This window comes from Protomyctophum parallelum (genome assembly GCF_964188405.1).
Source record: "Protomyctophum parallelum genome assembly, chromosome: 1".
NCBI lineage: Eukaryota > Metazoa > Chordata > Actinopteri > Myctophiformes > Myctophidae > Protomyctophum > Protomyctophum parallelum.
In genome coordinates this window covers 77965838-77989719 of record NC_139697.1, presented here as the reverse complement: position 1 = coordinate 77989719, position 23882 = coordinate 77965838, and the positions used below count along the sequence as shown (strand labels likewise).

General features: G+C 41.6%; 2 protein-coding genes across 3 annotated transcripts in view; one reads left to right on the top strand and one right to left on the bottom strand.

Annotated features, from left to right (window-relative positions):
* The window catches only part of pknox2 (pbx/knotted 1 homeobox 2), a 98235-nt gene extending 96331 nt beyond the window's left edge, over positions 1-1904 (bottom strand). The window contains exon 1 of one of the 2 annotated variants that reach the window (XM_083780465.1): positions 1773-1904. The gene's annotated coding sequence lies outside the window, so the exon portion shown is untranslated. Of the gene's footprint in view, positions 1-1404; positions 1444-1772 lie in introns of those variants that run through there. The other variant, XM_083780468.1, reaches the window with a different exon arrangement.
* Positions 1905-6029: 4125 nt separating this feature from the next.
* tmem218 (transmembrane protein 218) lies at positions 6030-14561 on the top strand. Its single transcript, XM_083780499.1, has 3 exons — positions 6030-6377; positions 7728-7830; positions 14272-14561. Exons 1-3 carry the CDS (start codon positions 6268-6270, stop codon positions 14404-14406), a joined length of 348 nt encoding a protein of 115 aa, XP_083636625.1. The 5' UTR covers positions 6030-6267; the 3' UTR covers positions 14407-14561.
* The last annotated feature ends 9321 nt before the right edge of the window (positions 14562-23882 follow it).

Below are 23882 nucleotides of genomic sequence, written 5' to 3'. Positions count from 1 at the left end.
ACTTCACAATACCATGTTAAACGAAAATCAATATTTTGTCACTATCTTATCGTCACTGCTCCAAAATATTGCCCTAATTTGTCATCAAAGACGTGCGAGATGTGCTCTCCCACAAGTTAATATGATAAGTCATGATGATAATTCATTCTCCAGGTTTTGAGGCACAGGCCAACACTTCTAATTATGACAATGTTCTTAGTGATGGTATTCTTTACATTTGTTGGAGGTCATTAGGCCTAGATGTACTGTAGAGACAAAAGTTGTTGAAATATCTGATCATTGCTGCAGAATACTGTAGGCCTATATATTCCCAAATTACTAAAGGTATTTAATTCATGATTCAAGTCTTCAAAACCGTTATTTATGCCAATCAAAAGCAATCTTATAAAATACTCATTCATGCAATTGTGGAATAACTACTCATCTCAAATAGAAAAGGGTGAGCACTGCAGTATACAAAGAGAGCCAGTGTTCAGTGTGGGAGTTCTTTCAGGGCAGGGTAGTCTAAAGGTAAACATTAGCCCACAGTGTTGCAAACAGTTTGGTCTTAATCCGAAGTAGACTTAATTTAAACTACCATGGATATAGGGGGAAATTACCAAATTATAAAGATTGCTACATAGTATAATACTACACACTTTACTATACTCACCTGCAAACATTAGTAATTTGTGTATTTTCTTTTAGAAATATACACAATATTGAGTTGAGAACATAAGAAATGCATGCAGGCAATTGGTTAGAAGTGAGCTACATAGGTATAATTCCAACATTTGCAGACAGGAAAACTGTAGCTATAGTAAATGGCACCAATGCAGATCATCTCCCCAACTAATCATTCTTTATTTTGAGTTGTATATCGAATCTAGATACTCACTTGCACTCACACACACTCTCGCTCTCTCTCTCTCTCTCTCTCTCTCTCACACACACACACACACACACACACACACACACACACACACACACACACACACACGCACCAATTCCAGCAAGGATAATTGTAAACTATAAACCTTGATTGAACTAATTTTAGCATGCCAATCACAATTAAGAATATAGGCTATAATAAGGAATTAAATAATCTTACAAACAACTAACTTTCGTTTGTATAGCTGTTAATAGTCCAACCACCTCAGAGGAAAATAATCTGCACTAAAAACAAATTTAAAATCCTCGTGAAACGACCAGAATGCAATGTCCCATCCTAGGTGGCAATCAGGAGCCAATTGATCCGTCAATAAAATATCTGCTTTCCTCTTGTAGCCTATTCATCAACGGTCCACATTCTCTACAATCAAATGCTATGCTTATATTCACCTGTCACAAAATCAGAAATGCTCAAACAGTAAACATACAAATAAACTTGGTAAATAACTCGAATAGCTTAACTGCGTCACATACATTATTACCATAACACATAAATAATAATCCGATCGCTGCATCATGCAACAACAAAAATCCAATGCTCTTTCAGTCCCGGCACAAAAATGCATCTCCTCTCCCGTTCTCTCCTTCTCTCCTTTCTCCCTCCTGCAGCCCCCCTCCTCCCCCCTTATTCTCTCCCTCCTCCCTCTCTCTCTCTCTCTCTCTCTCCCCCCCCCCCCCCCCCCTCTCTCTCTCTCTCTCCCTCTCTCTCTCCTCTCTCACTCTGGTCTGGCTTGTCTGTATGAATAATGTCCTGCCTTTTGTACTGAGGGGGGGGGAGAAAGCCGCCGCGGTGTTATCCCTGCTAGTCCATGGTCTGACATTGAAAATGAATGACAGCTTACCTGAATGCCAATCTTCATCAGACTGACACCAGGCTGACAGCACAGCCTATACTCCTCGACACCAGCGGTGACGTGTGCCACGCGAGACCCCTCCCACTCCCACCACCACCAAGCCCTCTCCTCTCATTTCACTACACCGCTCTGTCTCTCTCCACGATGCGACACGCACGCCGCGCGCGCCTCCTTTTTTTTATTAACCGCGGATCTGGCCAGCCCCCTGTTGGTGCCCATCAATAATTACACCCTTCAAAGCAAAGCACGCTGTCACAATGTTTCCCAGTGTTTAAACACAGATTGATTGATTGATTGAAATCTTTATTAACAGTTTGTAGAATTTACAGTACATTTTAAGCACAAACTCAATACAAAGACTGTCAACTGTGAGTGGACGACCCAATTAAGCATTACACTTGTTTACAACAGGGTCCACATTGTTCAATTCATCAAAACATTTAAAGACATACAAACATTTAGAGACATACAAATAGACATTTCTCTGTAGGTAAAGAACAGAACAGGAATTCATCATATGGGAAGCAAAAAAGGGAAAAGATACTATATACAGTGAGGGAAAATGGGGTGGGGGGGTGTGGGGGATTCAGATTTTACAGAGGCCAGTTTCGAATTGCAGCCATCCGTAGGTGCCCTTTGAGAGCGGTTTTGAAGGAGTCAAGGGATTCACATGTCTTAATGACTGTTGGTAGGGCGTTCCACATTTTGGTGGCATAGGAGCGAAAAGAATTTAGTCCCTTGTTTGTGCCGAATCTGGGTTGTACATGGTTTGTTGCACTCCCTCTGGTGTTGTGGGTGTGGACTTCGTTTACATTAAGGAAGTATTTAGACAGGTACATGGGTATCTTGGTGGTGTATCGAATCTTGTGGACCAGACCCATTGCAAGATGCTGTACTCTGTCGTCGACCCTAAGCCATCCCAGCCTGTCAAAGTGGGCAGGGGAGAGGTGGGTTCGGGGGGTGAGGCCAAGTAGGAGCCTGACCAGTTTGTTTTGAGAGGTCTGGAGCCTTGTTTTAAGGGCCTTTGAGGTGCTGTGGTACCAAGAGGTGGATGCATAGTCAAAGAAACCTTGTACGAGGGCTCCTGTTAAGGTCTTCAAGGTGTTTTTGCTGACCAGTGAGGAGATCCTGTAAAGGAATCTTGTTCTTTGATTGACTTTTTTGATTACGTTGGTGGCCATTTTATCACCGGAAAGATTGGCCTCCAGGATGGAACCTAGGTAGGTAATTTCATCTTTTCGTGTGATAATATTGTCACCCACTCTAACCAAGAAGCCATCTGCCTTGCTGAGTTTACTATTTGATCCGAAGAGGATGGATTCAGTTTTTCCCAGGTGTAAGGATAGTTTGTTATCAGCGAGCCAGGTGCAGATTCTACCGAGTTCAGAGCTGAGGGTCTTTTCAACCTGCAGTTTGTTCCTGTCCGAGACCAGCAGTGCTGAGTCATCTGCGAACAGGAACAAGTTGCAGTCACAAGCTGAAGTCATGTCGTTAACATAAATTAGGAACAGTAAAGGCCCTAGTATGCTTCCTTGTGGGACGCCACAGCTCACTGGGAGGGGAGGGGACAGTGTTCCGTTCACCTCCACCATCTGTTCTCTCCCCTCCAGGTAGGATTGCATCCAGCTCACTGATGTGCTATCAAAACCAATAGCTTTAAGCTTGTTAACCAGTATGGAGTGGTTCACGGTGTCAAAAGCCTTTTGGAGGTCCAGCATGACCATGCCGCAGTATTTTCCAGCATCCACCTCGTGTTTGATGTGGTCGCTCAAATAGAGGAGGCATGTGTCAGTGGAGTGGGATGTTCTGAAACCAGATTGGAACTCGTACAGCAATTTATTAGTGGCAAGATACTTTTCAACCTGTTCATAGACTATTTTTTCCATCACTTTCGAGATGGAGCTTAGAATAGAAATAGGGCGGTAGTTGCCAGGTTCTAATTTACTCCCTTTTTTGTACAAGGGGGTTACTTTGGCCAGTTTAAAATCTTGGGGGACCTGTCCCTGTTTGATGGAGAGGTTAACTATATGGGTGATGACTGGAGCTATGGAAAAGGCTGAGTCTCTGAGAAATTTGGAGGGAATATTGTCATGGCCAGTGGCCTTGTGGGGTTGGAGGGCACTCAGTTTTTTAAGTACCTCCTCGGTTGTTACCATTGCCATTTTAAAATCATCTTTACAAACACCAAGGTTTTTGTAGAAGGCTGTGATGTGCTCTACACCAAAACGCCCAGAGTGGGAGGGCAGTTTGCTAACCAGCTTTGTTGCAATGTTTGTAAAGAAGATGTTCAAGTGGTTGGCTACATCGAGTTTGTCAGTGATGAGGGTGTTATTCGATTTGATGTTTATGTTAGTAAACCTGGTTTTTAGTTTCCGACCACAGCCTAGTTGGTTGTTTAGTAACTTCCATAGCTCCCGAGGATTGTTTTTGATTTCCTCGGCTTTATCATTGATAAAGTTACATTTGGCTGATTTGGTCATGGCAATTACACCGTTTCTTAGCTTGTTACACTGGGCTTTTAGGTTGCACAGTTTGGTTTGGAGATCACTGTCGAAGCGCTTGCACTTGGCTAGTTTGGACTTGCATTTAAGAAGTTCAGAGCATTTGTTGTCTCTGGCTTTCATTGCAGTCAGTATGTCCGAATTCATCCATGGCTCCGAGCGGGTTTTGACCCTGACGGTTCTCAAAGGAGCCATGATGTTTAGTACTGATGTAAATTTGGTTTTAAAGCCAAGCCATGCTTCTTCGACTAGTGAGCTCCTGAGCACATCGGACCAATCCAGACTCTCCAGTTCAAGGTTAAAGGCCTCACTAGAGTAGGTTTTGAGGTCCCTAGATATGACTGTTTTGTGACAGTCAAACTTTAGTTTTTGTATTTTGCGGGTACAGAAAATCATAAAATGATCACTGAGCCCACATACAATAACCCCTTTCTTTGAGATTCTGGATTTGTCCGAGGTCAGAATGAGATCAATGACAGTTTGAGAAGAATCACACACTCTTGTGGGTTGGGTAATTAGCTGACTGATACTATGCAGATCACAAAACCGACTAAATGACTTGAACACAGGAGCTTCCTTATGACGCATATCCGTATTGTAGTCGCCAATCAGGATCTTCTCTACACATTCCTCCCCAGCTAAGCACCCCTCAAGTATATCATAGAACTCATTCTGATCAGGGGGTCTATAGACGGTGCCCACTAATACCGATTTAGCATTTTTGAAAATTAATTCAACCCACACAGTTTCAATTTCATCATGCTGCAAGTCAGTACGAGTAATGTATTCAGTATCTTGGTGAATATACATGCACACGCCACCACCATGCCTGTTTCTGTCATTTCTAATGACTGAGTAATTTTCTATTTCAATCTCTGGGTCTTTAGTAGACTCATCAAGTTTAGTTTCAGAGAAACACAGTATGTTTGCCTTACCGTTCTGGAACAGATGTCTGATCTCAGCTAGTTTGGGACTCAAGCTATTCACATTCAAATGGAACAGGTGAAGGCCGTTGCATGCGACGATTGTGTTAATTTCGTCTGTGTTGAAGTAGTCAGAGGTGTGACCGAGGATGGGCGTGTCCGCGGCTGAGGTGTGAGTGGGGAGGGGCGGTGGAATGTGGGGGGTGGCGCCGTTGAACATGTCTGAACATGTCTGAACATGTCTGGACAGGGGTTTCTCTCTCTCGCGCGCCCATGCTTTGTCTCTACTCTCTACTCAATTCTACTACTACTAGCTACTACGTCTGAAAATGTAGCCAAATTATGTCTTTTTAACCAAGGCATGTCAAGGTCGCAGCCATGCTGGCATGTAGTGAAAACAAAGTAGCATGCATGCCCTGGCCTGAGCGAGATTATTAAACACGCATGGGCACCTTTCACTTTTTAGCAGCGGCTAATTATTAACTGCATTTTATTTAATATAACGCGCCTTTGATTCTCGTAAACCGAAGTCAGTGTAACCAGGTGTAAAGATAGTAGACCGTTCAGACTTCCCACGCAACGCTGCCACTGCTGCCAGTAGCCTGCCTGCGCATCTAGTGTAGTCAGTCAAGCCCGTCCCTCAAGACGCGCTCCTCGTTCAAAGCGACACACTGGACAACATTTCCCAGCATTCTTTTCGCTGTTCAGTAAGAAGCCCCCTGAGTGGCTGATTTCAACCCTTCTGCAACTCGCATCCAGTGAAATTGAAGTTCGTTGTTGCTAAGACAAAGCGTGCAGAGCTTGTGTTGTTGCTAGGAAGTTGAGCGGTGCAATGGAAAGCATACTTTTGATACTCCGAAACGTTGCTAATGTAAACGTATTTCCTGATCAACTCAGTTTTACGTTAAGGGTTCACGCTTTTAATTTCAAAAGTACATTATTACGGGAGAGTTTGCCGTCGAACGCTTTTCATCTCAAACACTTGTCAGCACACGATAAGCTTGCATGCTAACACTGAGTTGGTAGTATTGAATAGTATTAATAATAACGTTTTTAAGAATGGCTACCACTGTTTTGGGCGTTGGTTTGGGAGTGTTCATCATTATCCTCGTCTGGATTCTGACTCTAGTGTTTGCGATCATCCTTTTGAGGGGATCTGGGTCGACAAAGTAAGCAGGAGAAACACAAACATCCCATTATGGATCTCCAGTTACACACACACACACACACACACTTTAACAATATATTTGTCCACATAAACGAGAAACATACAGGGATACAAATATTATAGGTGCAGTAAAGTTATACTTTAAAAAAACACACACACAAGTTATGCTTTGATTAGGTCTAAAGAATTTAGATTCCAATCATTCTGATTTTAGCAGCTAATAATGCAGTAATTACTGTATCTATATGTTAGTCTCTCTATATGCAAAAATGCATCTGAATTTGATTGATAAGTTTGATTGCTCTGGGATACAGTATGTTACATTCTCACTTGTCCTGACTACCCTTAACCTGACTTTGCCAGATGGGGGCGGTATTGGGTAACCATGTTCCCCAACACAGCATCCATCTGGAATCTCTCAGGGAGTTCAGCTAACACCGAACCGCTCCGTGGTCTAACCAATCAGCGTGAGCTAAGGGCGGGATATGTGCGAAACCGGATGTGAAGCTATATAGACACGTCAATATGATTGGTTGTGTTTGCACGCCCACACGGTGATAGACAGACGGTCCCATCCAATCATCTACCAAGTATCTTGAAAAAAAGGAACAGCCCTGTCATCGAATTTGCTTCCGAGATCCCAGATCCCAATAAGCTGTGAAACAATTTTGTGTAGCAAGCTTCTTGGATCTGGCAGCGTCAGGTTAGACTACCCTACCCATAAGAGAGAATCCAGTGACACAAGCATGTGCTCATGAATATTTGCCAATTTCAGAGATTCATAATGAATCTGTTGAAACACGTGGCGATGCGACGCATTGTGAGCTTGTAGATTGATATTTCCAGTATTAAAAAACATTACGGTTTTAAATGTGATTAAATGCATGTCATGGCCAATACGATCATCATCATCACTAGTCGTTTCTTTGTATACTTGGCTCATTTGTCATATCTGCCATGAGCTTGTAGATTGACCAGCACAGGAAGTGGTATGTACTTCAACATGATGATAGTGTTTAACTCGCTATATACAGTTATAACTTCATCTCAACTCATAAGAAATATAAAGTGCTTGTGTCAGTACAGTTTGTACAATCTAATCTGTCATAGCTGCCATCTAGTGGATGAATAGTTGATTGCACATTATAGAGTATAGACCGACGACAGCCTACAATAGCGACGTAACTCACGCAGGGACTCTTTACAAAGCCTATAAAAGGCCAACAGAAATGTCATTGATGTTTATATGTTCGAAGAAGCGGCAATTGGTCGTCAACTAATATTTCATGATGTTGACAGCTCTACTCACGATTTGACATGAGGATGAATGATGTGTGTTGTCTTTCACCAGGCTATTGGTGATCCCGCTCCTCCTCATGGCTCTCTTCATCACTGTAGCCCTGGTGTTTTTCCCTCGCAGGTCAGAGACCACCTCTCCTGTCAGAGAGAAGGAGGTGAGCATCATATACCCTGCCTTTTGAAACATCATGGACACTTATATACACCACCTCAAGACACACACACAGACACACGCACAGACACACACACACACACACACACACACCCTTGTGTCATGTGGTACACCCAGGGGGGCAGTCAGCCAGATATTTCGTGAAGCCTCATTTGAAATCGGTAGTTCATATAATGGCCTGTTGTGGCGCTGGACTGGACCCAAAAAGCCCCATAGCTCCATAGAGGCCCATGTATTTTGGCCCAACTTCACCTAGACTGTATTACCTTAATAAACATGGTCATGAATACTTTCTTCTTCCAGTCACTAGTTTAAAGTCTCATTTCTAATGTCATAATATTCTTTTTGGAAAATTATGGTCCCATTAATTAAAAAAATTACCATAAAGTCGCGTATGTTCTGAGGGGCGTGGCTACCGTTACAGTCTATGATCGGGATTCCCCTCCCACTCAAGAGTCTTCTCCTCCCACTCGAGTCAAAATAAAAACCAACGGAGAAGAAGGGGGGAAGTCCCGCCTCGTTGTCTGGGCAGCCAATGACCAGCTGGTCCAAAACGGAGCCAGCCAATGGCCAGCTGGTACCAAACGGATCTAGAAAGATGGCGACTTACATCAGGAATTAGCATATTATTACAGGCTTCATTTTACGTTCATGTTAGACCCGGGGATCGCTTTGTCCATATTTTTTACAGTCTATGGGTACACCATGTCAAGACAAATTGTTTACCTAAGTCCCTACCAAGAATATCACTGGTAAAATTACGATGTCACATTTAGCTACACAAAAAAATCCAGTGTTACTCACAAAAATGTGCATGTCAGAGAAATATGTATTTCAGATTAAAAGAAACAGCCAAATGGTGCCATTCTTATATTTGCAACTTCTAACGAACAAAACTAAGTTTAACATGAATAATCATCAAGTACCTTGATGAATACAGCACTTAACTAAACTGGACTTTTAATTGAGGATATAAGCTGGTTTACATTCTTGGACACAAAGAGCACTGAAGATGTTAAATCCATGACTAAATTACAAAGTTTAAGGTTAATCATGCTTAAAAGTTAGCACTTCCCTAATGGCTAGCATACTTTATGGCCAAAGAGAAACAACATGAATGATCAGAATCATCTTTGTCACATCACAGTTGGTAGGTGGGTGAAATTAGTTTTTGTGCATAGTTCCCATCGTGTTATCCAAAAAAAACAAAGAAAGGGAAGAAGAGACGGGGGGATTAGGTGATCAAGGCAAGAAAGAAAACAAAAATAGGAAAGGGCTACTTTATTCACTTTGTATTCACACATCACTTTTATCATTCACAAACAAGACAAAACAATGTATGTATTCTCAATAAGGCATTCACAATACCACAAATCTGTGCAGCTGAAAAATATTTATTTGGACTTTGACTTTTACATTTTTAGTAATTGTACTTTGTGGTATTGCTACTTTTACTTACATCCAATGACAATGTGATGCTGTGATCCTCTGTTTCTACTAGTTGATCTGTTTTATCACCCGCTAGTCGACACAGTTGCAGACATAGTGCACAAAGACAAGCAGCCTCAATATAATAGTAATATGCATCAGTTTTTGGCTCAACCAATAGAGCGTCTCAGTCCTGCCCCCTACCAGGGCCCAGGAAATTCCCCGTTAATTTTCCTCATAGACATTTCAAAAAGTATTTATTTGAAAGGGGGCGGGACTGCGTCGCGTATCAAAGCTAGATGAGGCCTAATGGTGTTTATTATCTCTAACATAAGCCTCTAGTCTTAGTGAAACGGACCAGAGTTGCAACTGGTTCATTTTTCCACCTACGCTTGATCTGCTATTTTCTGCAAAGGCTTATCCCTACAGTACAGATGCTGGGGCTTAAGTGGTATGACCTCTAATAGTGTTCCTATTCCTAAACTTAACCCCAGTAAAACTATGCCTAACCCTGAACTTATTTCTAACCTTATTCTCAGTAAAACAAAATAAAGAATACAAGAACCGCCGCACCGAGCGGTCAGCGTGAGGTCGGCGGAAAGAAACGAGGGCGAGATGGATTATGGGCGATGGTACTGACAGTACATGTTATCCCCATGCTGTCCACAATTATGTAAAAGGAGAAATTGCAATTTGAGTGCATGTTTGCAGCTATAGGAGAGTACTGTATGAGAACTCGACAAGTAACTCAGATTGGAATTTAAAGTAGTAAGTAAAGTAACAATTAATTTAAAAATAAAATAAAAAGAAGGACTCGGAGGTGTGTGGGTGTGTCATGGAAATATTATGCATCAATTTGCATTTTGCATTGCAAACATAGTTGTTTTCAGTGAGTTCTTTCACATGACACATGACACAATGTAAGGCCTATTTTCATGATGCCAGTTGTACCATTGTGGACCTGTGTGTGTGTGTGTGTGTGTGTGTGTGTGTGTGTGTGTGTGTGTGTGTGTGTGTGTGTGTGTGTGTGCAGAGAGGTTTTTCTATTGGCTGTGCTTTTGATTCAAGTTTAGAATAAGCTTTCCTTACTAAACAAATAAAATATCAACCATTAGTACAAGCCATTATACAACTAGGCTATACGTGTCAGCTCATGTTTTTATATTTGGCAGCTTTGACCATGTCCACTAGTGGTCAGAGGCTTGAGGATTATGGGGTTGTCCAAGTGTAAAGCAAAGCAGCTTGCAACATACTGTTCAATCTCGTCCATTATAGGCAGTCAGTCTATTTGGAGGAAAAGGTGCTTTTTGTACCCAAGATTTTCTCTTCTCCCAGGTGTTGCTAATGACAAACTGAAGTGACGAATGTTGGCTGTGAATAAGTTCATGTGCACGTGTTGCCTAAATAGTAAATACGTGTGCCCTTGATACTGTATTTTTATAAATGTGGACTCAAATAAAGAGTGTGTGTGTGTGAGAGAGAGAGAGAGAGAGAGTGTGTGTGTGTGTGTGTGTGTGTGTGTGTGTGTGTGTGTGTGTGTGTGTGTGTGTGTTCTGTGTGTCTGTTTGTGCGTGCGTGCGTGTGTGAGAGAATGAGAGAGAGAATGTGTATGCGCTTGTCATAAAGACCTGTTCTGCTTTATCTTATTCCAACAGCAACACAGAACAAATACACCCCCATGTTGCCTGCTGCTGGCCAGTAAGCCAGCCAGATCTGCCAAGCAAGCTGCCACCCCACAGAAATAGCAAAGCAAAGCGCTGTCCTGGCCACTTTACATTTTATAGCCTTTGTGTAAGAAAAAACAGACACTGGGAGGAAGGAACATGTCACTTCCTAGGTTTCTGTGCAGTAAAATCAGTGAATGTTGTCTACCTCAGCGAATGAGGCCCATAGTTAGTGGAGCCATGATTAAAATCAGGAATGATAATGAGGTATGCTAATGGTGTTAAAAACGTGACTGCCACCATTACAACATTTGGTCTAATTTGTATTCCTGTGAAAATCCCTTTAAGGTTACTGTTAAATATAGGCCTATGCATCAAACGTAATGTGGGAGTCTATTTAAAGCATGCTCAAAGGGCTGTAGAAAGTATTGCATGCAAGGTTACCATAATGATTCAACATTTATATGTATTCAGCAGATCTTTTACCAGAAAATACTATCTTAGAGTCTTATTTTAAGTTTTTCCCCACCATTCAACACACGTGCGCACGACCCGTCGTTGCAAGACATCCTGCGCCTTGCAACATGCTGCTATAAGTAGTGCTAACGTTGAGCTATACTCTGGGGATGCGTGATAGGGCAGTGAATGATGACAAGTGTAATCAGTGTTCTCCTGAAGCTGGGTTTGGAGTGTCAAGTGTAGTCTCTCTGTGGCCAGTGAACTGACACATGCGCAGTACGGCAGCTGCATCTCTGCATGTTACTGCTGGAAGTCAACAAAATCTGATAGGAAACTAATAATGGTGTAACGCAACCATGCATGCGCAGTAACGGCAAAAACTCTGCTCAGAGTTAAACAGAGTTTCCAAAAAACGCTAATAATTAAACAGTGTTACATTGAAAAAAGAGCCTCATTAAAACCTCCATAATGTAATGGTCAATGCCTGTATGCAAATTCAGAGCCATTGGTGCAGCCACTGAGGAGCGGCGACATTGGCTATAATATGAGCCAATAATTTTAGTCTGTATATTATACAGACTAAAATTATTGGTATATAATCGAGAAGCACATCTTTTTGGGATACGTAATTCATTTTATTCTCATGAACAAATCGACTAAATCGCTTTGTCTGATTAACCACTTAAGCCCCATCTTATCTCGTACAACAACAATAGTTATAACGGTAGTTATAATAGCACCCTTAATCAGAAACATAAGGCAAACTTACACACATGTCAGCCAGTTTAATTTAGTTTTGTTCTCTGATCAGATGTATTCTTCAGTGAACCTGCACAGATGGCATGCTAAGCTGACATGGTATCCTGATTGAAAACTACCTTGAATTTTGTCAGTGTGTGTGTGTGTGTGTGTGTGTGTGTGTGTGTGTGTGTGTGGACGCACCAGCACATGCGTGCACGCCGGTGCACTTGCGTGCAAGTAACTTGCTGTAAGGAATGGAGGAATGTGTAACCTCACTGCTAACTGAAGTAAAACATCATAGTGCCAATTAGGCTAGTCCCAGACCAAGGGTGGGATGTGGCTGGGGGTGTTTTGCAAAAGAGCCCCCTGCCTTTCTGGCTTGCTCCCTCTATTGTGCTCAGTGCTGCATTAATAAAACATGGACCTTGCTCTGGGTTGCTGCTCGCTGCCTAATTGGCAAATTAAAAGTGAGATGCATTAAATTATTTCATAAGAGACAATATGCCCCAGCCCCACTCTGTTTCTCCTGGACTCTAGCACAGAGCTGTCAAACTAATGGTGAAGGGGTCCAATTTGTCCCACGGGATCATTTGATAAGATAGAATAATTTCTAACATTCAGTGTTTTCTCTATAAACAAATGGGCATTTGTTTTATTTATTATGTTGATGCATCTTTGACTTTGGAGAATTTGGAGATGGTGCCAAGGCATTGTGTAGCAGAAGCCTGAGATTGGACGGGTGGTCCGACGTACTAATAGTCCTACAGTCATGAGTCCGACAGCCTACCCAAAACCCAATGTCACAGGAAGCCACGGGTTAGTTTGAACCCGCAGCACGGGCTAGTTGTAACAGACAGTGCATGTCGGAGCAATGGTGTTGTCGAACTAATGCCTATTGGACTGTTAGTATGTCCAACCAATGTATGCACCCCAGTGGTAATCAATAACCTAAATTTGATTATAGCCAAGGGATTAAACCATTGTCAATTTCATGCACTTTTGTCCCAATAGAATATTGACCATGGCCTACCCTGCCACACTGAATCTGCTTTTTGAACAGGATTTCGGAGAAGAAAAGTTGTTACAGTGCTTGAATTGGTTTGGTACTCACTACTCTACCATTGCCTTGGGGAAGCCCTGTAGTGGAGGAGAGAGTATCCCAATTTAAAATGTGTTTAGTTCACAGGATTAGAAATAATGTAGCACTCAAATATTTCTGTGACTATTTTTCAAAGGTTGATACTCACAGGCACTACACCAGAGGGAGCCCTACTGATTTTAAACCCTGCCATTTTCACAGTAATATGGGGAAAACATCATTCATTATAGCACAACTTGTCCAATAGTGACTAATTACACTCTGATGTTGCAATAATATCTATCTATAAATGCACCAAGTCTCTGTACGTCTGTGTGTATGTCTGTAATGCACGTAAGTTACGTAACCCGAGAACAGTTTGCCCCGACGACTTCAAATTCGACACAGGTGTTCCACACCCCCACAGGGAGTGCAGTGTCTGTTCTGACATCATAACACTCCATATTTGGGCATGCAGCCTGACACAGAACTCCATATAGGAAGAAAGGGACACAGAGAGACAGATACAGAAATCTCCATATATGGGCATAAGAGGGACAGACGTGTCAGACATATTCTGACACGGGTGCGACGGGTATTGCATAGCCGGGTGGGGCATGGAATGGATCTCCAACTTCCATCGTTACCGACTCGGTGCTCTACAGCCGGGCACTGGTCTAGTGTACCACAATTGAAAATGCAGGTGGTTAAAATTATGAGTAATTTAATTGTATTACTTGTCCACTGAAGGCATAGTTTTACATGCATTGATTGCTTTTAGACCCTGTCTTGCCCTGTCACATCAGTTAACCATCACAGATGTAGGTCAAACTTATGTTCATTACACATGGTTTTCCAAACCAACAAGTGACTGGGAAATTATGGTAGAATACTGTACTGTAATTGGCCCATGGCATTAACCACCTCGGCTCACACAGCCCTCTCATGACATCTAGTGGCTAAGAGAAGAAACAATCAATTGTCAACTTGGGGATGGGATAAAATAAAAATAGCTCAGAGTGAATGGCTAACCCTCTTCTATTTTCTTTTACAGATAGTGGACTCGTTCTTCATTGGCCGCTACGTGCTGCTGTCAGTTGTCAGTGCAGTGTTCCTGGTGGCACTCTTCATGATGCTACCCCTTCATTTCCTGGAGCCGGTATATGCCAAGCCCTTAAGAACACACTAGAGCTGCCAGGGTCAAGTTGGCAGCAGGACTGTATTGTCAGTGTACACAGCTCGAGATGAGCGGGGCCAACAAGAGGCCCCCCTTCGTTTGGTAGTGGACTGCAGAATGAATCCCAAACAAAAACAGTGGGAGAGCCAGTGTTTCCTTTGCAGTTATAGTATATACTTCAAATATAAATTATAAGTTGGTCTGAATGTAAAAGTTAGTTTTTGTTGGTAAATCACAAAAAAAGATGAAATTGCCTACATGGGTTGCATTATATAGGTTTAATCCTTCCAGTGAAAACATGGCAACTAAAGTAATCAAAACATTCAACCAAAGAACATTTTTGTACAGGATCTCCTCACTGGTCAGTGAGAATACATTGAGGACTCATCCAATGTCACTTTGACTACGCATGCACCTCATGGTACCATGGCACCACAAAGGCCTTAAAAACAAGGCTTAGACATCCCGGATAAAACTGGTCAGGCTACCGCTGCGCTTGGCCTCACACCTACATCTAATTGAACCCCTGCTCATTATGATAGGGTGGGATGTCTCAGGGTAGAGGACAGAGAGCAACTTGCAATGGGCCTGGTCTACAAGATACTGTACACCCACCCATGTACCTGTCCAACTACTTCAAAAACATCAATGAAGTCCACAATCACAACACCAGAGGGAGCTCCACAAATCACGTTCAACCCAGATTTGGCTCAAAGTAGGAATTCAATGTGTTCTCCTGCTTTGCCACAATAATGTAGAATGCCCTAGCAACAATGTTTTTTTTGTAATCGTTTTGAAACATTTTCTTTTTTCCCGTTTTCTACGTGTTTATGTTTTAGCTTAGTATTGTATATTTGCCTATCATTAAATGTTTAGATGAATTGAGTACAAAACCCCAATGGAAACAAGTCGTAGGCTTTCTTGGATAAATCCTTTTAGCAGACCTTGTACTGAACTGTACTTCCCTGTGCTTTCCATGCAAACTGTTAATGAAGTATTCAATCAATCAATCAAAGCAATTTGACAAAACCTGACTCTAAGGTCTATTCAATCCAAGACGTATCAGGACTGAGCAAGTTTGTGGGTCCACTGCTTTATAAACAACTGCCTAGATCTAATTAAATTACTCATTAAATGGCTTCCCTCACTTTTCCTATCAGGTTTCACAGCAGCTTTTTGGGGTATTTTTTTTTTTTCAACTGCATCTTAGCCTCTGTCATTATTTTGTCTAAGAACATTTGTGCAGCTGGTCGCTGTGCTTCTCCACACTCTTTTGTGAGGTTTGACCACTGTATGGTTCAACCAAACCACTGAGTGAGTTGAACCATATGGACACTGCTGCAGAAGATGCTTGCATGCAGCATTTTATAACCATCTCATATGACTTGACAGCAGTTGACGGAGGTACACATGTAACCTCTGTATTCATTCCCCTTGCACAGTTTATGCTGGGGACATTTTTGTGTGAAATGTATTACCGGTAATTGGGTCTTTACAGGTGTTTAGAAAGTAGTGGTGCCAGCCATGCACTAAGCTCTAATGGACCAAGTCAAGTAACTGAGCATGGCTTTAATGATTGACCTGTCCCATGTGAGATGTCTACATAAAACTGATGTACAAATGGGTCATTTAATGTGTCATTGCATGTTTTGTAATAACATTTAATTGCTGAATAATTACTTGCAAAAGGAAGTCAATGACTGCAATCAAAGATTCCATTAAATGTAATAGATGATTCCATTGTGTACGAGGGACTTTTGCAGTAAAACCCAATACTTGTGTTGCACATGTGTGATACATTGTGACACATGAGCTTTAAATCTGCTATTTTCACAGAATGTTCGTTCGCTAGAATAGGGACGCTAGTGTTCAAGTGGTTAGAGACTCGATTATAAATAGTTGCCCCTTCCACCTCAGTTTTGAAAGTGTGAAGCCCAAGGAGACGTGGAGTGGAATTCCAACCAGGATGATGAAAGCGAATCTAATGAATCAAAACCAATCCTATTAGTTCCAGCCCACATCTCCATACAGCGGCCCTTGTTGTGCACAACAATCCACCACAGGATTTCACACAAGCTGGGGAACCAGGGGGCTTCAGAAGGATGAGATAGAGGATATGAAACCTTTCAACCTGGAGGGCCGTGTTGTCTGTAATTGACCACATGATTACCACAATGTGACTACCTCTGCAGAGGTAGAAAGTGTCTCTAAGAAACAATTGTCTTCTTACATTTTCATCCCCATTTTGGGCATGCCATTAAAGGCTATATTCTTTGAATACATTTTCAAAAGATTGACAAAAAATCTCAAATGTCCCAAACTTTTAAAACATAAAAAAGCTGATCCACAATGCTTCAGGTTGTGATGCGTTAATTGCGAAATTACATGCATGGCCAAATTGGCCATGCATGCAATTTAAGTGAGTTTTGTGGTTGTGCACTTTTACTTGAAGTTGTTCCTAGTTTAACATTTTACTGTATATTTCAAACTTGCTTATGTTTACTAACATACTTTGCTGTCAATGATATTATGCTTGAACTATGAAATCTGTAAGAACTGATACAAGCCCAGAGGTTGAGTTCTAGAACAATCTGGTTATATAACCCAGTCTGTGTGTCAATTCCTCACTTTCTTACTAGTTTATTCCTCCCTCATTTTAATTTTTGCCGGTAAACTCCTTCTCTTGGTAGTGGGAAAATGGGCAGAACAAAGCATGTGGGGGTTTGAGGATCATTTAGAACTCAGAGCCTAAGTCTTTGTGGAGCAGCCAGCTGGACATATAAAGAGATGGGGGCGGGTGATACGGAGAAAGAGAGAAAGATGCGAGGGCAGAAAGCTCAGGGTGCTTGGTTTGGAAGCAGCAAAGAAGGGGATGGGCTGTGCTCCTCTCTAGTAGATCCCGTATTGAGATCAACTCAAGCAGAACGCTTGCCTTGCCTTTCACACCCTCATCCGTCTCACCCCGTTTGCGATATGAGCCACCCCCCACCCAGCTTTTGCCTCAAGATCCCCCTGCCCCCCTCCCCAAAAATGTGCTGCTTGAAAATAGCTGGTTATTCGTTTGCTGTCAGGGAATGTGACAAATGTACAAGAACACCGATATTGCTTGATTTCAGAATTAATTAAGTCTTTACCCCCATGGGGGAGTAAATACTTAATTAATTCTGAAACCTACTGAGTGTGAATTTGACATGGTCTTATGAGCCAACAAAGTGGAAGTCTGACTCTAGCAAACATGTAGATGCCATCATCCTGGGTTTTATTGGCTGGGTGTCTGACTAGGGCTTGAAAAATCGTATATGGTTGAAGGAGGAGAAAACGAGCTGGGAACTAGTTGCCTCAGTGACAAATTATGTATTTTTAGAGCCAACTGTGGTGGATTTCTCAGTGGGTGGATGGCTCTAGTCCATTACTCCCCGTTGTGAGAAGCCAGAGGGTGCCGTCACTGAACCACACACTAGGAGGACAATATCGCAGTCCCTATGCCCTGGTGTTGTCTCTCGTTTTTACCTTTCTCTTAGGAGGGAATTACCCTAAAGCTGCTTTCCTTTGGGGGAAGCTGAAGGCCCAGTTTAGAGGTCAGAATGCTTCCCAGTGGCTCTTTTTGCTGCTTGGACATGACGCCCTGTTGTGTGCCAAAGCATTGCCCTATGGGGGTCCCATTTCTACAGTGTTGAAAAAGTGATTGGACATTTGTAAGATCTTGAAAGGCAATGGCTACACTACTCAAAAGAGAGGCTCACAATGGTAGAACAGGGGTGGTTATTGAGGTCCACAGAGCATGTTCAGTAGTGCAGTTAGGTTGCTGTGTCTAAGGTGAAGTACAGGTAGGCCTACACATTTTTTACAACAGAGGGGAAGAAGAAGAATGTAAGAATGTATTCAAATGGAAATGACGACGTATCAGGCAATAAATTACTTATTGTTTTGGTTTTACTTTTTTCCTTCTTCCTTTTTGAGGGGTTGAAATGAAAACTGGCCAAGGCAAGACTCCAATTACCTCATGTTATGTATTTTTGAGGGGCGCTAGCCCCTCCTATATACAGGTTTAATGTTTGTCTTTAGTAAACGCCATTGACAATGATGGGAAAATTTACGTCATAATGTGCCTCATTACGTCACATTGTCTATTCATTGTTAATGGCGTTTAATGTTTGTGTTGGCAACGTTTGTTTTACATCACCTAATCAACATGAGTTAGACTTTAATATATTAGCGCCTCTCACTTCACACAGGTGTGATTTTTGAAGTATACGATATAATGCAATAATAATAAATATAGCTGCTAGCAGCGATAAGACGGGGCCAAACAATAAGAAAAATCCCACCTGTGTGATCTGAGTGGTGCAGGCTGCTCAACAACACCACTGGCTGGCTGCAGTTAGTGCTCAGTGTGAATGGCCCTTTTAGGCTGCTCAACAGTGCCACTTTAGGTCACCCAGTGGTATTGCAGCTGTTCGTACCCCAAACATGCATACAGACTGACAGACCGACAGACTGTTATGCTTGTTCAAAGTGCCTGTTATCGCTGCTTGCAGCTATACACCGATTTTCGCAAAAACCTACTGCACGGTTAAGCAAGAACTGCAATTTTTGGCGGAAGAAAAAAACCCAGACTGATACAATAAGGGAACATAGGCCCTTCGGACTTGGCCCCTTAATAAACATTGTGCATAAGACGGTAAAGAACCATTAACAAGGTTTCTTCAAACTGTGAGTGGCAAGTGAAAATTATGTATGAGCTCCATACTGTGCAGAAAAGCAGCTACAAATTTCTTCAACTATTGACTGGTGGGGGGCTTAGGGGGGCTTGAGATGTCTCACTAAGGAAAACGGTGAATGAGGGAAAAGAAGCCTTTGTACTCGTTTCCCTTTTAGCTCTTCAGAAGAAATGACATTACTGTGGTCTGTGGCCAGATCATTTGCACATGATGAGCCCTGACAATTGAAAATTGTCACCATGCAGCACAAGTGAGCAATCTCCTCTTTTGGCAATGCTCCAACGTTTCTTTCATTTAGATTTAATTTGGCACCTATACTTCCTGCCAACCAAGCAGGAATGTTTCTTAACAAAAACTTTGCCTCTCTAAGAAGTTATGATAAGGGGTCAAAATAGTTTTAACACACTCCCTTGTAAATGTAATTTTACTGCCCATTTTATAACCTCAATTAACTGCTGTGTGCACCCCTAAAGTCCAAGAGCATGTCACACAGTTTATACTTTACAGAGTTGCCCTCAAATAATAATAATCACTGTGTGAGGTTTGGTGATTTTGTACCGAGCAGAAACTGCTGTAGTGCTGCATTAGACCAGTCGAACGGCAGACATTTGATTGATGAAGCTGATCCAGTTTGAGTAAAACAGGCTTTTCTGTGTCACCTCCCCTCGTTCCAACCTCCTCTTCCTCCTCCCCCAGGCTAGGCCTTGTATTCTTCCCCCACACCCCCTGCTCTGTGCAGAACGAATGCCACAGATGTTGTTGGACAAGACAGTACCCCTTGGACCCCTTCCCCACACTCCTTGCGCAGCATGGGGTCTGAAACTTGTTTTTTAATCATCCCCCCCCCCCCCCTTCCCTCCTTAAGAAAAAATAAATAGGCAGAGAGGAGGGTGGCACAGTGAGTGAAGCCAACTTAAAGAGGGAGGGAAGAGGCGCACAAAAGCATGTTTACGAAATACAACGGCGGAAAAACAATCTCTAAGCATCAAATTGTGGGCCAGGGTCTTGTCTGGGAAATGAAGGTATCGTGGAGCTGCCCAATAGGAGGTCTCGAATCTCAAGAGGTTATGGATGGTGCACAAGCGCCTGGCATCCATGCATAGGCTTTATTTCTATCCAGGAAGTGCACATTGGACCTGTGAAGATGTGGGTTGGTGCATGGCTGTTCTGGGCATCCTGGTTCTACACCTGGGCAGCAGGATCACATCGTTGCCAGTGTGAATACATTTGTCCGTCAGAGTCAGGACTGGACCAGAGGTCAAAGACCCCGGTCAGGGAGCGTGTTCGTCATGGTTTGGAACACCAGCACACGCGTCATAAGAGCAGGCCACACCGAAGAAAAGGTAAACTCTGCCTTCATGCAACTTCACCTCACATTGCACTGATTTGAAAAGACAGATGTATGTTGCAGAAGAGTTCGTTAAATTAATGTCAATGTAGTTTGATGTTTTTGATAGATTGTGATGTACTGCTATTGACTTCAGAAACACTGGACAGATCAGTTACTAACATGTTTAGTAAAAATGTAACATTGGACCGCAGAGAAAACCCCCACCACAAGAAATGCATTCATCAAACTTGTATAAATGGAAAATCACTTTTTCTTCTGGTCAAATGTTTTAGTTGTAATTGAATCTCTTTCTTTTTTAAATCATAGACATACATGTTTTGTTTATACATTTTAAAAATATTTTAATAAGCCATTTCTTTTAAAAATAAATTTGATTATTTTGGTGAGTGTTGGCCAAGATTATGAACTTCAACATACCGGTAATATGGGTGAAAAATAAAGTAAATATTTCAATAAAATAGTTTTGCTTTTGAATCACAAAGTAAAAAAACTAAAATGGATTTTGATATTATATTAATTTAATTGTTTAATGTGGCAGACATTTCAAAATGCAGAGACTGCAGTGCTTTTCAAGCAGTCAAGTAACACTAAAGAATTTACTCTTTAAGTCAGTATTTTACACATTCCTTACTACAGCGGACAGATTCATTATTTCTTTGCCCCCTTATTTCATCCCTCCCTCCTGCCCATTCCAATAGTACTTGTGACCTTTGACTATAGAGCATGAAAGAGGTTCATTCCCTGGGCACATCTCAGCCCACCATCATTCCCATGGGTTGTGTTGAGCAGACTCATCCCTCATACTCTCTAAAGCCTTTGTTGCTCACTGAAAGCTGGCCGATGCCGAGGCCATCTAGCCCAACTTGTTGGATCAATATAAGCATCCATCATTTGGCCCCGGCCCTTTCTGGGCCTCACAATGACCAGTTGACGGAACAATACTTTATTTATGTGTGCCTTTGCTACGAATGAACTAGTGGTAGTTCACTTTTCTCTGGCCTGCCCCTGCTTTGGCTATGGCTCTTGGATGATTGACTATTAGCTTCTGCAGTGTTCTTTTTCCACACCTCACAGTTACGGTCGAGCTCAAACCTATTGATTGAGCCACTGTATACGATGTGAGTATACTCTAAACAAAGGGGACTGTAATGAATGGCAGCATATATAATTAATTCTGAATAATATATGCCAAAACATAATGAAGTCAATTACATTGGGAACTACTTTGCCATTTTCCTTATAAAAATAAAATAATAAATGCCACAACCTACCTCAAATAATATGTGTAGTGAAGTAAGAAGAGTGTTTTTTAAATGTTTGTTTTATAATATACTTACACGTGCATATGTAATATAGACTTGCTATGGCGAGCAAAGTCCAGTCATAGATTGAACTACAGTACAGTATGACATGTAGCATCTGTGTAGACTCCTTGGATGTTGAGAAAGATGTAGCATTTCCTTCAATTGTTTTAAGGTTTGAGAGTCTGAATTTCCTGTCTCCTTGCAAGTGTCGACAGAACTGCAGCCACAAATTGACATTGGATTGTCAACACCTTGAAAAATGGAATGGGTACTTAAGTTTACACAACCTAAACTGTTTCAGTAGTGTATGACAACTATTCAGAGCTTGTAGATCAGCTTTTTTTGTGTGTGCCATTTCTGACAATGTTTGCCTATATTAATGACATACAAAAAAATGTTTGATTGAAGTGGTTAAGTAAAATTACCAGTACAGCAATGAAAAAATACTTGGACATCTGGGCACCTCGATGTAAAATTGGCTATTTCTTCTGAAATGTTAAAAAATTGAATATTTGAAAAAGGGTCTCATGTAAAGTAAAGTATACATGATTAGAACATGCTTAAACATTTGACAATTCAGGTCTAATATTTCTACAATTGCTACAAATTGCCACAACATCTATATCCAGTCATTTTGGGGCATAAACAAGAAGTTGAAGTCTGATACTGTACCGTGCATGTTCACATCAGGTATAGGCCTACTTTACATTCCTTAACCATTTTTCAAATATATATATTTTTAGCATTTACGAAAAAAAAACCAATTTTACATCAAGGTCACCAGGTGTCCAAGCCAAGGTGTCCAGTTCTGCCCACATATCCTGTATCCGTTTGAACTAGCTTCAATAGCTATATAGTTCTGCCAACTATGGGTCAGGTCCCTCCAAATAATGCATCTGAAGGGTCGTGAGAAGATTAACACTATTCAACCCGAGTTGCCACTGTACCCGGACTGCTTTTTCCCCGCCTACATCAAATCTCACCAACGGAAATCATATTATCAATTGTCAAATATTCACCTGAAAAGCAACTATAGTAACTAAAGCTTTTATAGCAGAGAAGAAAGTATGCCATTGTCTACTGTATTTTCCTTTGAAGAGGAGGATGGAAAAGCATAAAATGGAAATAGCCTTATACTCAAAGCACAAAAGAATATCAACATTATTATACTATAGCCTACTTTCCATCAGAGTCTTAAAATAATATTTTTAATATTTGGCTTTTTCATTTGCAAAATAATTCAAAAGCATTGAGTTCTGAGGAAATATGTGGATTTAGTTAATAGCCTTAATGTTTTGAAGTCAGATTGTTGAAATGACACTTTTTGCAAGGGTGGCCTTGTCACTGGATAAAGACAGTTTCACAAAGGTCTTCAAAATTTGAGCTTTTTGGTGCAGTAATTTATGAATTAAAATAAGCCTTAACTCTAGTGTATTCCTATAGTAGGCCTAAGCATTATTATATGGAATGTTGTTCAGTAACATGCATGTCTGGTCTCTCCAGCTCTTCAGTAAACAGAACATAATTTACAAGTTACATGTCTGTCGGGATACCACTTTCATCCAATCAGGAGAGAGAACACATAGGATAAATAAAAAGTGGAAGTGAGGAAACAAATAAGCCTACACCAAACAGCGAACACAGCGTTCGGAAATGCGCACCGGGAGCGCACTCGCTATATTAGTTTGCTTTGCACAGTGCGCGTTCAGTGCGCTACCTCTAGTCTCTCCCGAGTCCCGATTGGATTGATTGATTGAAGTATTTAATAACAGATTGTAGAATTACATTACATTTCAATTAAGCACAACTCAATACAAAACTGTTAACTGTGTGGACGACATGCAGCTTTACAATAGCTATAGGGTCCACACCATGTTCAATTCATCATAACATTTAGAGACGTACACTTCTACACACACTTCTACAAACTTCTAAATTCCAGCCAAAAACAGGAAATCATTAGAGGATCGAGGTAAAAGGGGGAAGAAAACATTAAGGATAACATATAAGTAATCCACCTGAGCATGTATATTTGTATTATTTTCTGTTAGTAGCCTCCTAAGTTATAAACCCAACCCAATCTAAACCAGATGGAGAGCCTGGGACGGGAGA

Coding starts and splice junctions, on each gene's coding strand:
- tmem218 (XM_083780499.1), top strand. CDS start 6,268: ATGGCTACCACTGTTTTGGGCGTTGGTTTGGGAGTGTTCATCATTATC. Junction 6,378..7,727: donor AGGGGATCTGGGTCGACAAA/GTAAGCAGGAGA, acceptor GTCTTTCACCAG/GCTATTGGTGATCCCGCTCC. Junction 7,831..14,271: donor CTCCTGTCAGAGAGAAGGAG/GTGAGCATCATA, acceptor TTTCTTTTACAG/ATAGTGGACTCGTTCTTCAT.